The 16,395-nt window shown below is 38.4% G+C and overlaps 1 protein-coding gene across 3 annotated transcripts in view; it reads left to right on the top strand.

Annotated features, from left to right (window-relative positions):
• LOC137615227 (cortactin-binding protein 2-like) overlaps nucleotides 1–16,395 on the top strand; it is a 183,595-nt gene that overhangs the window by 130,334 nt on the left and 36,866 nt on the right. For all 3 annotated transcript variants that reach the window (XM_068344908.1, XM_068344909.1, XM_068344907.1), the window contains 3 exons: nucleotides 3,789–4,080; nucleotides 10,951–11,179; nucleotides 15,989–16,160. In XM_068344908.1, coding sequence (XP_068201009.1) covers nucleotides 3,789–4,080; nucleotides 10,951–11,179; nucleotides 15,989–16,160 — 693 coding nt within the window. The remainder of the gene's footprint in view (nucleotides 1–3,788; nucleotides 4,081–10,950; nucleotides 11,180–15,988; nucleotides 16,161–16,395) is intronic.

Here is a 16,395-nt window from a genome sequence, read left to right as displayed (position 1 = left end):
ATATATTGTTAATTATGATTTCAATTTAAATATATAAAATTAGCCTTTAAAAAGTATACATTGTTTTGAACATGTATAGAAGCTTACATCTGCTTATGAAGTACTGTGCTTTGTAGTTACACAATCCACAAGATTGGTTCCAGTACAGTAGTTTTGTAATTTCATTTATACAGTAGTTTGATATTCATAAGTATTCTATGAAAATATTGAATGTAAGAAAATCAAAGGAGGGCTAGCTATGCAGCTCTTTGCAATGACTCAAATGATGGCTAGCTGTGCAAGTGTTTGCATATGACAGAGTATGCTATAAATATTTAGTGTATATGATATTTTGAAAGCTAGCTGTAAAGAGACTTGAGTAAGTCGCAGTATGTTTGGTTCTGATCCATCATGAAGGGAAGGTAGTTTTGTTTCATTGATTATCTTCATTATACAGTATAGTATTTTGCTTCAATTTAAGCTTTAGAAAGTTGGAATTTTGTAAATATTCAAAGTTGATTATCTACCTTTCTTTTTATGGTAATCCAACTGTTACACAATTGCTAAAATTAGGAGTCTACCCTTTTCTTGTATGTTATGATAAAATTAATTTTTCAATCTGAAAAGAATCCAACATCATTACATAGTTTTTTAAGTGTTTTAGCCTCAAAATTAGCATTAACGTAAAGTAATAGTTTCTTTTAGATCATTCACTCTAATCTTTGATGAATTGCTCCTTGGCTCAGAATTAGACCTAAGTATGATTGTTCCGACACTAAATACAAACCCACGCTATGTATAGGGATTATACTTTCGACGTAGCTGGGAGATAGCCATAAGAGTTTTAACAAGGTATAAACTACCTTACCACACACACACCTGTGTTGTCTCTTTACGTTCGTCTCTCTCCTCCCAACTGTTTTTATTGGCCCTTGGTTTTATTATCTATATTTTTTATAGATATTTATACATTCATGTAATATTTGTGTATATATATATATATATATATATATATATATATATATATATATATATATATATATATATATATATACATATATATAAATACTGTATATATATATATATATATATATATATATATATATATGTATATATATATATATATATATTTTATATATATATACCTTCGTCACCACCGAGACAACTCCTCGAGTTTACTACAATCTGAAGAATGAAGTAAATTTCGAGAGATATTCCGGCTCCCTTATCAGAGATGGATATCCTTAGACATATTTATCGTCATCAGCCTGCCGAAGTATTCCGCAGAACGACAGGGTCCGGGGCGGAAGATGGGGTTAGTCTCTTCCTTCTTCAAGGTGCACTTTCAGCCAGCAATGGTTACATCTCATGGGTCACCGGTTCACTCTGGTCTGTCAAGCCCGAATTGAATTCCTTCGAATTTCAGGGGCAGGCAGATCACAGGTGGTTCAGCATAGCATGAGGGATCTCCCTTTTCTTAGGCCTCTACGGGACCCGAGCAGGAGGCAGACCTGAGAAAATGGTGACAAAAGAGAATTGCAGCCTCGTTTCCTGGGTTTGACGCTTACTTTAGATGCATCAAAATAAAAGGGGGGCCACATGGTGTACCACTCAGCCTCCGGGTTCTACCATCATTTAAATCTCTTTGAGATGAGGACAGCCTTCCTAACGGACAAGGGGTAACTCCTTTAGGGGTAACTTCTTCGGGACTAACCCAGGAACCAGCTTCGGCTACGTTTCTCAAGTAACAGTTGATCTCGACCTTCAACTTGAGCTAGAGCTCGTTGATACGGAACAGAGAGTGCGGCCAGCCACTGGTCAGCAATCTTCCTACTTATGGGGAGAATCACCTACAGCGGCAGCAGATGTTGGTTGCTTTTTCCCGTCCGCGAGAGACTTACTTCACCTGTTTGGTTTCTCCTTTGGGGGATTCCACTGGCGGTAGTTAGATTTGTTCGCTCCCCCTCTGAGGGAAAGTCCATCCTCTAGCCATTGTTCAGCTTGTAAGAATCGCTGACAGCAGCAGCAGACATTGGTCTCCTTTTCCCATCCACTTACTTCACCTGCTTGGTCTCTCCTTCGGGGGATTCCTCCAGCGGGAATTGGTTGCATCCATTCCCTGCTGTTGCTCTTCAGAGTAGGCCTCATCGTTGGCAGTTCTCTATTGACACTGTGTTTGCTACACCATAAATGGTTTAAACACCTCAGGCTCCTTGATGGACAAGTATCAGTGTGGAAGGGCAGAGTATAACCATGGTTAAGTCTGGGATGAACGACAAAGAATAACTTGCTCTTTTTTTTTTTTTCATCTTCCCCTTGGGGGGTGGGTAACAGCTCCTACGATACTCAGCAAAGCTGGCCTCCTCTGTCTGCAGGTAGAACCATTTCCCTTGTGTAAGCTGGTATTATCATAATTATTATTATTATTACTTGCTAAGCTACAACCCTGGTTAGAAAAGCAGAATGCTATAAGCCCGAGGGCTCCAACAGGGAAAGTAGTCCAGTGAGGAAAGGAAATAAGGAAACTACATGAGAAGTAATTAACTACTGAAATTAAATTAAGAACAGTAACAACATTAAAATAAATCTTTCACATATAAACTATAAAAAGTTTAAAAAGAAAAAAAAAAGAAGAAGAGAAATAATGTGCCTGAATGTACCCTCAAGCAAGAGAACTCTACCCTAAGCAAGTGAAAGACCATGGTACAGAGGCTATGGCCCTATCTAAGACAAGAGAATAATGGTTTGATTTTGGACTGTCCTTCTCCTAGAAGAGCTGCTTACCATAGCTAAAGAGTCTCTTCTACCCTTACTAAGAGGAAAGTAGTCTCTGACCAATTACATTGCAGTAGTTAACCCCTTGAGCAAGGAAGAAATGTTAGGTTATCTCAGTCTTGTCAGGTGTACAAGGACAGAGGAGAATATGTAGAGAACAGTCCAAAATATTCGGTGTATGTGTAGGAAAAAGGAAAAATGAGCCGTAACCAGAAAGAAGGATCCAATGTAGTACTCTTGATATAAAGGACCCAATAAATCTCTAGCAGCATACATATATTTCTGAGAATTCTTACCTAGACGTCACACTTCCAGTATCAATCACACAGATTGCGTAGGTCACTAACTGTGCTTTGCACGAATTGTTTAGCGAGGAGTCAAGGGTTCTCCGTTACGTGCGGAGCACGTATAGGAAAACCCCAGGTCACAAACCAGCCAGTTGGTTTGGACTTCTTCCCTCCTAAGGGGTGATTCAATCCCTATGAATAGTGAGGGTTTGTATTTAGTGTCGGAACAAATGATAAATTTCTAAGTAATTTGTATTTTTTCTAACGAAACAAACCTGCAGCTATTTATACAAATTGGCCCGCCATTGCCATGTCCCCCAATAAGTCCTGCCTGCAATAAAAAGTGAGGAGACAACACAGATGTGTGTGTGAGCAGGGCCACCTAACTCCCTGCTAACTAGCGGTGGGTAGTTTGCATCTCGCTAAAAGTCATATGGCTATCTTCCAACTTTGCCGAAAGTATAATCCGTATAAATAGCTAAAGGTTTGTATTGTTAGGAAAAATACAAATCACTTCCAAATTTATCATATTTACATTTGTTTAAACTATAAAGGGCAATGTTATTAGTACAGAAGGGCAGACTGGAGCTAAATTATTTGACAACTACATTATATGTGAAAGTAATAGATGTTTTGATTCTTTTAGTATTATTACAACTTCAATCTTGATAAGTTCTTTGAATATTTATTTTTAAAGGTATTGATTTGGGGGAAATGATTATATTTACGGTCTCATTTTATTCCTAGGATGGTTGCAACTTCTTACATGCTGCTATAAAATCAGCTGAAGTGGATTGTATTGAGGTTTTGGTGCAACATATATTAGCAACAGAGTTAGGACCAAATCTGTTGCATCGTCTTGCTGGAGAACCAGACCATCGTGGAAACACCCCTCTTTCCTTGGCCTTAGCAGCAACCAACTCTCATATGGTAGCTGCCCTGAGTCGTGCAGGCCTCGATTTACCAGCCTTACTTAGTCATAACCCCAAGCTTCTCAGTGTGGCATCACCTGCAGCGCTAGCTTTTATATCAAACACAGGTAAGTGCTAGTGCAGTACTGGATGTATACTATAGCTATTTTTTCCATGTACTGTAATGTTTTCATTTACCACATCACATAATTTTGAAGTTGTTAGAATTTAGAATATTGGATGATTTTAATAATGGTCTTCCCTTAATATTGGCAAGGATTATAAGAGGGCAAAAATTGTTAAAAGGTTAAAAATACCTTGGCAAAAGTATTTTAAAGCAACAAGTTTCCAATAAAAATGCCAATAAGCCATGCAATTATTGGTGGTAAGGATAAAGGTAAGGGCATGGTATCCTGCACATTTCCTTTACTCCAATTTGCAATAGCACCTCCGGCAATGGTAATGGTGCCCTCGTTTTCCTTTATATGCCGTAGATTGCTTACATTCACATGGAACAGTTGGCTCAAGGCGGCAAAAGACAAACTTTCTGGTTAACTAGCCTTTGAAGAGTAAAATACAAATAAAAAAAAAGAAGTGTGAAAAGACAGTAAACGTGCAAACCGTTAACACTTAAGTGTGGTTCTAGCAAAACTAAAACAGACAGAGGGATGGGCTTGGGTTTAGTGAGGGAACTGTTGGTAAGTGGACATGAACGATATGAGGAACATTGAGCGTTAATGACAACACACTACAACAGCTGATGGGAAAAGTGTCTTTTAACCCTGGATAGGTACGCTCCTCGGACACCCCTTTAAGGGTATACTCGGACGCGAACGACCCCGACGCCAAAAAAAATTCTTGAAAAATCAGTTTTTGCAGTAACCTCCTTTTTTCTTTTGCCAAAAAAAACTTCAATGAATGCTTAAAACAACTGTAAAAACAAATACTACTCATCTGCAGAAAAACTATTTATTATTAATATTTTAAAAAATTAAGTAGAAGAAAAAAAAAGACCTGACATAAAAATTCATAAAAAAAAAAGTTTATACATATATACACAATTCCTTTTAGGAATTGATTCTTGAATGTTTAGGACACATCTTGATGTATTTTGGATGAAGTCAGACCCATGGAGGTGAAGATCTGAAATGAGAAAAAAAGAGTTAACTTTTTTTGGCCAAAAAAATTTGTCTTAATTTCATGAATTTTTTTGGGTACCCAAATGAAATAGGAAGTGGCTAATTTTTTTAGGGAATAAACATATGTTATCCTAAAATAGAAATATGTAAAAAAATCTTCATTATTTTGTAAATTACATTTATATCAGGGGCCATATCTAAAGGTAATTTTTTGAGTACTTAGAAATTTCGTAAAAAAAATACATATATTTAATATATAATATGATATTTATGCAGGTAAAAATATACCAAAATATCACAAATTCTATAGGGAACAAGAATATATATAGATAGGGCAGCTTACGCTTCGGATATGTCCACAAAATGGCCGCCAACCACACTGACTCAGACTCCCTAATCTGCCACTTGAAATGTAGGAAGGGTATGTCAATTTCAAGGTGTTATTTACTAATCTAATTATTATTGGATATGCATAAAAATTGTATGGTGGGTTGCTGGATAATTGTCGATTATTTTACGACTATAAAATTGAAATTCTGACCCAAAAAAAATTTTTTGAAGGGAAATAAAATCGAAAAAAAAAAATGTAAAACAATATAATATTTTAGCTAAAAAAATTTGATGATATTCAATCAAAAAAAAAGTAAACAAAATTTTCCGACAAATAAACATCTAGAGGAATCATTACTCTGTGATAGTTCCTTAGTACGTAGTAATTTTGAAAGAATTGGGAAAAAACGAAAAAATGGCAATCACCGGAAAATCGAACACATACCTATATATACGCCATATCTGGCTAAAAAAAAGATAGGCATGGGTAGCCAGATCATCTAGAAACACTTTCCAACACTATAAAAATATAAGTTTTGCGACACTACTTGCCAATTCCTTACGGTAACATGACTAAGCGAAAAAATGCAAAACAAATAAAAAGGGGCACTCGCGGAAAAATGGCTAACATTCTAATATACGGCATTTCAGAAAAAAAAAAAATTCAGCCACGTGCTAGGCAAACCATCAAGGCACATTTTCCGACAAATAAACATCTAAATGAATCATTACTCTGTGATAGTTCCTTAGTACGTAGTAATTTTGAAAGAAATGGGAAAAAACGAAATAATGGCAATCACAGGAAAATCGAACACATACCTATATATACGCCATATCTGGCTAAAAAAAAAAAGATAGGCATGGGTAGCCAGATCATCTAGAAACACTTTCCAACACTATAAAATTATAAGTTTTGCGACACTACTTGCCAATTCCTTACGGTAACATGACTAAGCAAAAAAATGCAAAACAAATAAAAAGGGGCACTCGTGGAAAAATGGCCATTCTAATATACGGCATTTCAGAAAAAAAAAATTTCAGCCACGTGCTAGGCAAACCATCTAGGCACATTTTCCGACAAATAAACATATAAATGAATCATTACTCTGTGATAGTTCCTTAGTACGTAGTAATTTTGAAAGAAATGGGAAAAAACGAAAAAATGGCAATCACAGGAAAATCGAACACATACTTATATATACGCCATATCTGGCTAAAAAAAAAATAGGCATGGGTAGCCAGATCATCTAGAAACACTTTCCAACACTATAAAAATATAAGTTTTGCGACACTACTTGCCAATTCCTTACGGTAACATGACTAAGCAAAAAAATGCAAAACAAATAAAAAGGGGCACTCGCGGAAAAATGCCCAACATTCTAATATACGGCATCTCAGACAAAAAAAAAGACATGCACGTGTTAGCCCAACCATCAAGGCACACTTTCTAACACATAAACATGAAAAAAAAATCAATAATATACGGCAATTCCTTACTACGTAGTAAATTTTTACAAATATTGAAAAAAAAACAGAAATTGGCAACCGCAGTTAAATACCCAATATACCAATAACTACGTCGTATCTGACAAAAACAAAATCACGCATGGGTAGCCAGATCATCTAGACACACTTTCCAACACTAAAAAAGCAAAAGTTTTACGACACTATTTCGCAATATCTTACGGAAAAATGACTTGGCAAAAAAATGAAAAAAAATGAAAAAGGGGTACTCGCGGTAAAATGCCCGACATTCTAATATACGGCATCTCAGATAAAAAAAAAGACATGCACGTGTTAGCCCAACCATCAAGGCACACTTTCTAACACATAAACATGAAAAAAAAATGAATAATATACGGCAATTCCTTACTACGTAGTAATTTTTACAAATATTGAAAAAAAACAGAAATTGGTAACCGCAGTTAAATACCCAATATACCAATAACTACGTCGTATCTGACAAAAACAAAGTCATGCATGGGTAGCCAGATCATCTAGACACACTTTCCAACACTAAACAAGCAAAAGTTTTACGACACTATTTGGCAATATCTTACGGAAAAATGACTTGGCAAAAAAATTAAAAAAAATGAAAAAGGGGTACTCGTGGTAAAATGCCCGACATTCTAATATACGGCATCTCAGATAAAAAAAAAGACATGCACGTGTTAGCCCAACCATCAAGGCACACTTTCTAACACATAAACATGAAAAAAAAATGAATAATATACGGCAATTCCTTATTACGTAGTAATTTTTACAAATATTGAAAAAAAACAGAAATTGGTAACCGCAGTTAAATACCCAATATACCAATAACTACGTCGTATCTGACAAAAACAAAGTCATGCATGGGTAGCCAGATCATCTAGACACACTTTCCAACACTAAACAAGCAAAAGTTTTACGACACTATTTGGCAATATCTTACGGAAAAATGACTTGGCAAAAAAATGAAAAAAAATGAAAAAGGGGCACTCGCGGTAAAATGGTCCTCGTGGTGATGAACGACATTTGAACTAAAAAAAAAATCATGCACATGGTAGCCAAACAATCCACCAAGACTTTCCACAACTGATAACCTATACAAGTTGCACCATTCTACGACAATTTCATAATACGTAATAACTTTGATAATTATGCAAACTACCTTAGAAGGGTAAACTCGGTCGCGCTCGACCCCGACGCGTCTCAGAAATCGGGGAAGGAGTACAGCTACAGCAATGCACATCTGGACACTACTAGAGCGTGTAGGGGAGACACCTCCTGCAGGTCGATCACCCACAAATTCAGTCACGGGGGTGAGTCACGTGAGAAAAACCTGTTTTTTTTTTTGACGCTCGGGGTCGCGAACGACCCATCGTACCTATCCAGGGTAAAGTAATGCTTTATAAATTTCTAGGCCACCCCATCAAATCCAAATCTGATTAAGGTGTGACCATATAACATCAAATTTAAACATGCTCTCTAAAATTCGACAAAAATCCCTTTCAGAATATTTTAGAATAATTCCCTTGCTTTCATTTTTTTTGGCTTTTAGATGTTTTTACTCTGCTCTCTCATTACCTAATATTTAGCTTTTTAAATTAATTTATTTCTTTAATGATGTGTCTGTACAGGGAACATTACTCATTGCTAGCTTCTCAGTCTGTCTCTTAGTGAGTATTTAGTCATTATTGTGTTTGTGTTTGCTTTTGGTACTGGAACCAGACGGGAAACAATCAGAAACTTAAGGGGCCCGGCCGGTATGCCAATATATGGGGTATACGATGAAAAACACACAATCCTGAAAAAAGTCACTGGGCTTGTATGGCAATGGAGAATGCATATAGAAAATATTTTGTCAAAATTCCCTTTTACTTTCATAGTTACAGGGTAATTAGTAGAAGTAACTCAATAAGCTGAAAGCATTGATTCCCACAAGAAAAGGCAGTACAGTCAGACCTCAATTATCGCGATAGTTAGGTTATGGATACAGCTGGATAAGCGAAAATTCGCGAACAAATTTTAAACTAGGGTGGGCTAGCTCCTAACCTAAAAAGTCACTCCCCCTTGCCACAAGCTGGTGCCCAAGCTGATGATTAACACAGTAAATACTGCCCAATAGTTTTAATTTTGTTTTTACAACAGTTTATAATAATATATATAGTGTACAGAACATTTGCACTCATGTACATTATGTACTGGACACATTAAAGTTCTTAATATTAACTTTCAAGGGAGGAGATAGAATTTGAAAAACACTGTTTCAGGATAAATTGCCCAGGCGTCATAAAACCGAAGGTCAAAGGCAAAAATCCTATGCAATTTGATGTCCTAAGTTACATTATTAAGTGGTATGAATGTCAAAGTCCTGTTTTTAAAAAAACGCATTAGTCAGCCAGCCCCCTTAATGACATCCTGAGAATGGGCAACTCCCTTCCCCTTCCGAGACGTGAGGATTCCTGGGATACTATTCCAGTCCTTCTCCAGAGAAGGCAGAGAACCTGGAGACCGGATTGACGTTGCTGAAGGTTCTGGCTCTCATCAGACAGGTCAGTGTTTAGGGAGAGGCAACCAGAGCTCCAAAAAGAGGAGATAGGACATCTATTGTTCGTCTTTGACGCCCCACATGCCTCCAGATCCCTTCACTGACTAGGAAGGCCACGGACAGCATAGATACACAAGTCTTCTGCTAAAGTAACTTGTTCTGTGCAAGCCTCTCCAGGAGGATTTTACCTCCAGCTGGCAGAATTAGTTTTACATTTTAAAAAAGGCTATTCCTTCAGCTCTACCACTGAAGTTAGCCCTGATAAAGTAGTCTACAACCTCCGGAGCTAGGTCCACTACTCCTGCAGCTTACTCCGAAGATCTGCGAAATCTGTTCAGTCCCTTTGACTGTTATGGACACCCCAGAAGTGGAAAGCCCAGTAGAAGAACCTGACAACACAAGGGAAGGCAGTCCCCTCTTGCCACAAATTGGAGATGACTTTTCTCACTGGGCCATTTTCCATGTTGGAGCCCTTGGGCTTGAAGCAAGACTTCTGTTATGGAAATTAGGTGACGCTGGGCATTTTTATAAACATGCATGAAAGCTAAGAGGTAGACTAAAAGATTTGTTTAAAATCATACCAAATAAGGTACTGTGTATGGTAAAAAATTTATTGCTAAAGATAATTTTACATACAAAAACTTATGGAAAATTGAGTTCTCTCAATACTTTCTTAAAAAAGTTTTACCTTTTGACTATATCATGGAATTTTAAAAACTTGAGAAATTACCAATAGTCTTTGGTTCTTATATGCTGCCTTGCTTGAATTTTATAAATTACAATCGTGAGCTCTGATTCCTTTGAGTATATATATTTTTTTTTTCATTGAATTTTAATTTGTCTATGATACTTTATATATAGTAATCCCTTGCCGTATTGCAGTTCACTTATCACTCCCTCAGTACATCACATATGTACTGTATAATATAAATTTATTTTGCTTGTTTCTGAGGGTATATAAATTTTATATTCTCATATTTGATTTTTTATAGTTATTTAGAAGCACAAAAATTAATAAAATTGATTACAGCACAACAACAAATGCAGCCCTTTTTAGTCAAATTTAGGACAAAGTCCTCATACGAGTCGTAATTCATATCTGGGGTTTGGCCAATTAGTATTACCGCGCTGGCTAGTGCGGATTGTTGATGATGAGAGACTTTTGTCTGATTGCTAACAGCAAACCAACCTAGTAATACTGCTTACGTCTCATATTGTAAACGCACTAAATTTTCACCAGTAAACAATAATTTTATTATGTATCATGCGAGTTCCTTTTTTTTCATTAAATTGTAATAAAATAACCTCTTTCTCCCTCTATCACAACTTCTAGTTAAACAAGCAAAAGATAGCCAAGGGATTACTGTGTTACATCAGCCCTGTTAAAAAATTAGGACAATTGTTCAGTGCATTGTATTAAGATAATTATAAAGAGTATGTAGCATTAAAAAGTACCTAACGAGGACAATAAGTAATGAGTTTTATATCTCTTTCAGACAGGAGTGAATGCACTTGCTCTGTTTGGTTAGAAGGCTTAGATATTAACAGGCTTGTTGAAGGCGAACCAGGAAATATAAGTAATGGAGATGATGGATTCATCAAAGAAGGAAAATGCAACTGTCTTTGGGCTATAGGGGCTGTACGGGTAACTCCTGCAACCTTATGGGCAGCTCTAGAGGAAACGTTGACCTCCCTTGCTCTTCATCACTGGGAAGTCTTAGCAAGGTATGAAGGATAGATATATATGGTGTTGAATTTGGGTGTTTTAGAATTTACAATTAACCATTTCAATTTATATTTGTTCCAACTTGGATGCAAACCTTTGTCATTTTGTAAAAGATTGGTTTCAGCTAAGATGGAAACTCATCTATTAGAATTTATAATGAGGGATCTGTAGTTATTGATGGGTAGTGGGGCAAGGTCCTTCCCCCATGCCAGTTCCATGACAAGCCACTTTCAACTTACACGGCTCAGTAATACAAATGTACTCTATGTCAACAAACTCTGGTCATTTATTGCTTTTTTCTTTATCGTTTCATATTGCTTGTTTTTGTGTGTGTTCATGGAAAATCGACAAGTAGACCTTGGAATTCCTGGATGACATTGCCTCACTTTCATGAGCAACCCTAAGTAGATCACCATTCTTTATGTCTTGCTTGCAGTGGTCACAGCTGCATGCAGTCTTACCCATGTGAGGAGTGTAGGGAGTGGTTGTCCTCCCAGCAAGTAGAGTATGAAGAAAACTAAGTGAGATTCTCCCCCTTCAGATTCTACCATTAAGTCAAGGAAATCCACTGGTTCTCTTCTCTCTCCTCTTGGAAATCTTGATTTCTGATCCTTCTCTGCCCCCCACCTTCAGGGAGGAATGCAAAGAAGCAAGATGACTGTAATATAACCCTATGGCAAGCCTCAAGTGAGATAACTGTGTCTGCTTCCTTTAGAGGAGCCGATATCTCTCTTGCTTTTTGCCAACCTGACAAAACTAAGTTTCCAAATGGCTGCTAGTGACGACACCCTAAAGACGTTATGGCCGTCCTTAGGGCTGGTTGGAAACTTCCAGAGAGACTCCTTCAAACCTTAGCTTCATCCAAAGCAAAGTCTTTGCCATTGGAGCCTGCTTAGTATGTTGCACCTGCAGAGGATGCCCTTTGCTCTCCCCACTCGTGATTAACTTCTGCAGGAATAGCTGAGTAGCACTGCTCGTCTTTAGAGGTGCCTTCAGCATCAAAACACCCTCCTTTGCTTTTTAGCCCATTACCAGCTGCACCTTCATCTGATAGACCATCTCTAAACCTGGACTGCCTTAACAGGTCGAAAGTAATTTCTCCCCAACATAAGTACATCACTAACATCTAAGGAACCTCCTTCCTGTTTCATCGTAAAGGATCAAAGTCTTCCTACTGGTAGCTACAAACTCTTCACAAGCGCCCCCTTCTCATGAGCACTCCAACTAGGTTGCTCTCACCTGTAATGTGCATACCCTTAAGTAGAACTTACTCCTCTTCACATGTGCTCATGCCTTTAAACTTTTCAGTTCATCTATGCTCTACTAGGGAGCTTTCAACACATAGCATGCGCACCCCTCTAAGCTTGCACACTTTCTGAAAGATAATCAGTGTCCTGGTGGCACACCTGCTCTAGTGAGAGAACACTTTCCTATTTGTGCACAAGTATGCTATTCAGAATTCAGTCGCTAGCCTCTGAACACTATACCTTTTCACCTGGAAGAATTTGAAGCACATATCACAATGATAACGCATGTGTGCTGGTGATCTTCTCATACAGTGCACCAGTCTACAAAAACGCTTTCCCCCGAGTACCCTAGTCCACTTTCTACAGGATTTTGGAGATGACCTCTTAGTGCTCAATCAGCAGAGTATGAAATAGCAATAGCACATTTACACTCTTCTTTGCTCAAGTGCAATCAGCTTCATGTGTGCAAACCATGAATATGCCTTCTTTAGAACAGGAAGTTATTCGTGTTACGAGTCAACATATTGACATACGATCTCTCTCTTAACAATATGCTATCTCCCGAGGCCAAGCACTCTTCGACAAAGTTTTCCCAATACACATCCTCATGTCAAGAGGAAGTTATTTTTGAAGTGCATTAAATTTTAGGCACAAGACTATCTGTGTGCGCACTTGCTCGCTCTCCTTTGGATTCATGAACTTCTTGCTATGAACACTCATTTATGCATATACAAATTACTAGAATGGAACAGGTTAATCACAAGCAGATTCTCTTATGTTTGTCAATTAAGGAACACTCACTGATTCCCACATCTACCTCAGTAACACCCATGGATGATTTCCATAATATTTCACAACAAGAGTGTCATTCATGTTTACAGACTCTCCTGTTCAAAAGTACTCGCTTCCTCGTATGAGGCACTCTCCAGTTGGAGATATGTCCATGGTAATGAGCCAGACTGACTTTGGTTTATGAGAAACATTCTTCAAGGAATAGTCCCCGTACAATATACTCTGAAGAAGATAATCCTCACACAAGTCGGGGCAACTAGAGACTGAATCTCCTCAAAGGAGAGCTGTCGCCATAGGACAAGGTTCCCCACTACGTTCTCCTCCTTCAGACAGCCTCCGGATGCAAAGGAAGGACACTAAGATTTGGAGGAAGAACACAGATTGGGCACCACCAGACTCCCAAATGAGTGGTTTCCTAGATGGCATTTCAGAAGAACATCATCACTGACGAGCAGACAATCCAAGGACTTTGTAGTTCACAGGTCGTCTTGCAGTGACGGGTTTACCCCTTTGACCCTGCTCCAGCGAAAGCGAAGGAGACATAATCAGAGTCTGCTTTCCTGAGAGTCTTGGCTCTCATTAGACAGGTGAATGATTTGGGAGAATTTAATCAGTGTTGAGTAAAGGCAACAAGACAACCATTGAGAAGCTTTTTGAGGCGCCAGAAGTGGCCAAAACACCTTTTAAACTTCTTTGCTTGGACCTGCAAGTCTCTGGCAAAAGGACCTCACTTAAGGCTAGCTACTCAAATAGAATTTTACCGCCAGCCATCTCGAGTCAGACATTTTTACTTAACGGAAGATTTCTCACCTTCATCTGTGCCAGCTGATGCAACTGTCTTCACACACACACACACACACCCGGAACCTTAATAGAGAAGTTGGAATCTCAACCTTCCATCTTCCTAGCATTGCAGTCAACAGACAAGAAACCTACAGCTAATGCTAGCCTTCAGCCAACATCACGGTGCGACTATTGGTTAGGACCTGTCAGACCTAGAGAAGCAGAAACAGGTCACGGACTTAGTTCTGTCTAGAGCAAAGTCAGTCACTTTCCTGGCCCACCACTCCCCAAACCAGTGACCCAACTTGGTCTTGAAATGAAGGGAACCCATAGCTGCAAAATTAGCTAGACAAATCGGACGAAGCAAGACTCTACCACTAAGATTAGTACAGTACTGTAGGATCCAGCCCTTTTCCTCTAGAGAGAGCAATCAAGAACTGGAGAAAATCTAGTCGAGACTCGCTATTCCATCGAGCCGTCGTTTTCAGGAGACACACAGCAGTGCCCAAAACGTAAACAAGAAGGCTATACCTTTGAAGTCAACGACACTGTTAGCATAGACACTGTTAGCATAGTCTGCCAAAAGGTCGATGGATGCCGCCCAGCTGTTTTGTATTCAATTCGGCCAACCAAGAAGGGAAAGAGAATGGAGAAGGACTATGTGCTGTTAGGGAAGGCAGTCTCCCCCTGCAGCAGCCACAAGTTGGAGGATGCCTCTCAAGCGAGTACTTCAGAACAAAGGGCTGAATGGTGAAATTTCTCTGACACATACGTTGTCCCATTCGTCGGCTCTTGCCCTCCTTCACTCAGACCCCGACGACATTATCATTGTATTCATTTCTGGCTGCATCTATCCTGCAAGTTCTAGGTGAAGGGGGCCTAGGGTTGGACCTTTCCCCACTACCTGTCAGTAACTACCGACATCTTGTTATAAATTTCAACAGCCAACTTTTCACTTTTGTTGGAATCATACTCGTATTAAAGGACTCAAGTTTTTGTAGTGAGGAATAAAACAAATTACATTAAAAAATGTGTGATGTTACACTTGTATTTTTACTACATTCTTGAATTCTTGTTTATAGCCCTTTTTTTTTTTAAACTTCCTCCCCACTGTTATCTCTACATTAAGGGGGTCGGTTGGCCGATGCCTTTTGTCAAAGGTATTCTCTGCTACCAAACCTCCTCTCCATATCATCCTTCACTCTATCTTGCCATCTAATTCTCTGCCTCCCTCTTGATCTTCTCCCCCTTATAGGTTCCTCCCAATCCTTCCTCACTCCCTCCCCACCATCCATCCTTAACACATGCCCACACTATCTCAATTGTGACACAATTATCATCTCTGTAATCTTCACTACACTTGCCATCTTATTTCCTCATTTTCCAATCTTTCAAACAGTAATATTCCCATAATCCACCTACGCATTCTCATCTCTGTTCTCTCAAACTTTGCTTCTTCTTTTTGTCTTAAGCCCAAATTTCTGATCTATACATTAACACTGGTCTTATTACTGTCCTATAGATTTTGACTCCTACCTTGATTGGCATTTTCCTATCACATACCACTCGTGCTACCTTCCTCCACTTTCCCCATGCTTCTTTTATCCTATTCTCAACTTCAGCCTCACATCCTCTCTCCTGATTTATAGTAGATTCCAAGTATCTAAATTGTTCTACCTGTTTTATAACTGCTCCTCTACTTTCATGTATGGCTATCCTGTCCCTACCTTCCTTACTGTTGATCATGGCTTCAGTCTTATCACATTCACCCTCACACCACCCCTTTCCAAAGTCTCTTGCCACTTTCTGTAATTCTTCCCAATTTACAAAAAGTTTTGGAGGTTATTGTAGAAGTTTCCCAACATTAATTAGGATGAACTATTTGGCTAATAATTTGTTTAGAGCAAATATATCTTTAACTACTAAATGATAGGAAATTGTATTCAGTATGTAAAATAACAGTACGGTATATCCTGTTTATTTTAGGACTCAAGGTTACGGGCAGAACTCTACAGTCTGTAGTCGCCGTAATGCTCAGTCTCGGGGAGAGAGAAGGCGATCAGACCCATTGCAAGAAGTTGAAGTGAGCACGTCATTCCTGGGACTTAACAAGTCTGCTATCAGTCATTTTTCAATTGGGCATCACAAGTGGAGTCGAGTGAGTTGAATCAAACTTATTTTTTAGAGAAATATTTATTCAAATATCATCATCATCATCATTATTATTACTAGCTGATTACAACCTTAGTTGGAAAAGCAGGATTCTTCAAGCCCAAGGGCATCTAACTAATAATCATCATTGTAAAGAGAAAGGAAGACATAGATAATTTTAACGAGATTGAGCATAGGTCACACAAAATTACACAGGGTATTTGATGTGGACATCCCGTCAA

The sequence above is a fragment of the Palaemon carinicauda genome, chromosome 21 (assembly GCF_036898095.1).
Source record: "Palaemon carinicauda isolate YSFRI2023 chromosome 21, ASM3689809v2, whole genome shotgun sequence".
NCBI lineage: Eukaryota > Metazoa > Arthropoda > Malacostraca > Decapoda > Palaemonidae > Palaemon > Palaemon carinicauda.
Note: the sequence above shows the minus strand (reverse complement) of the source record. Positions and strands in the feature narration are given on the sequence as shown.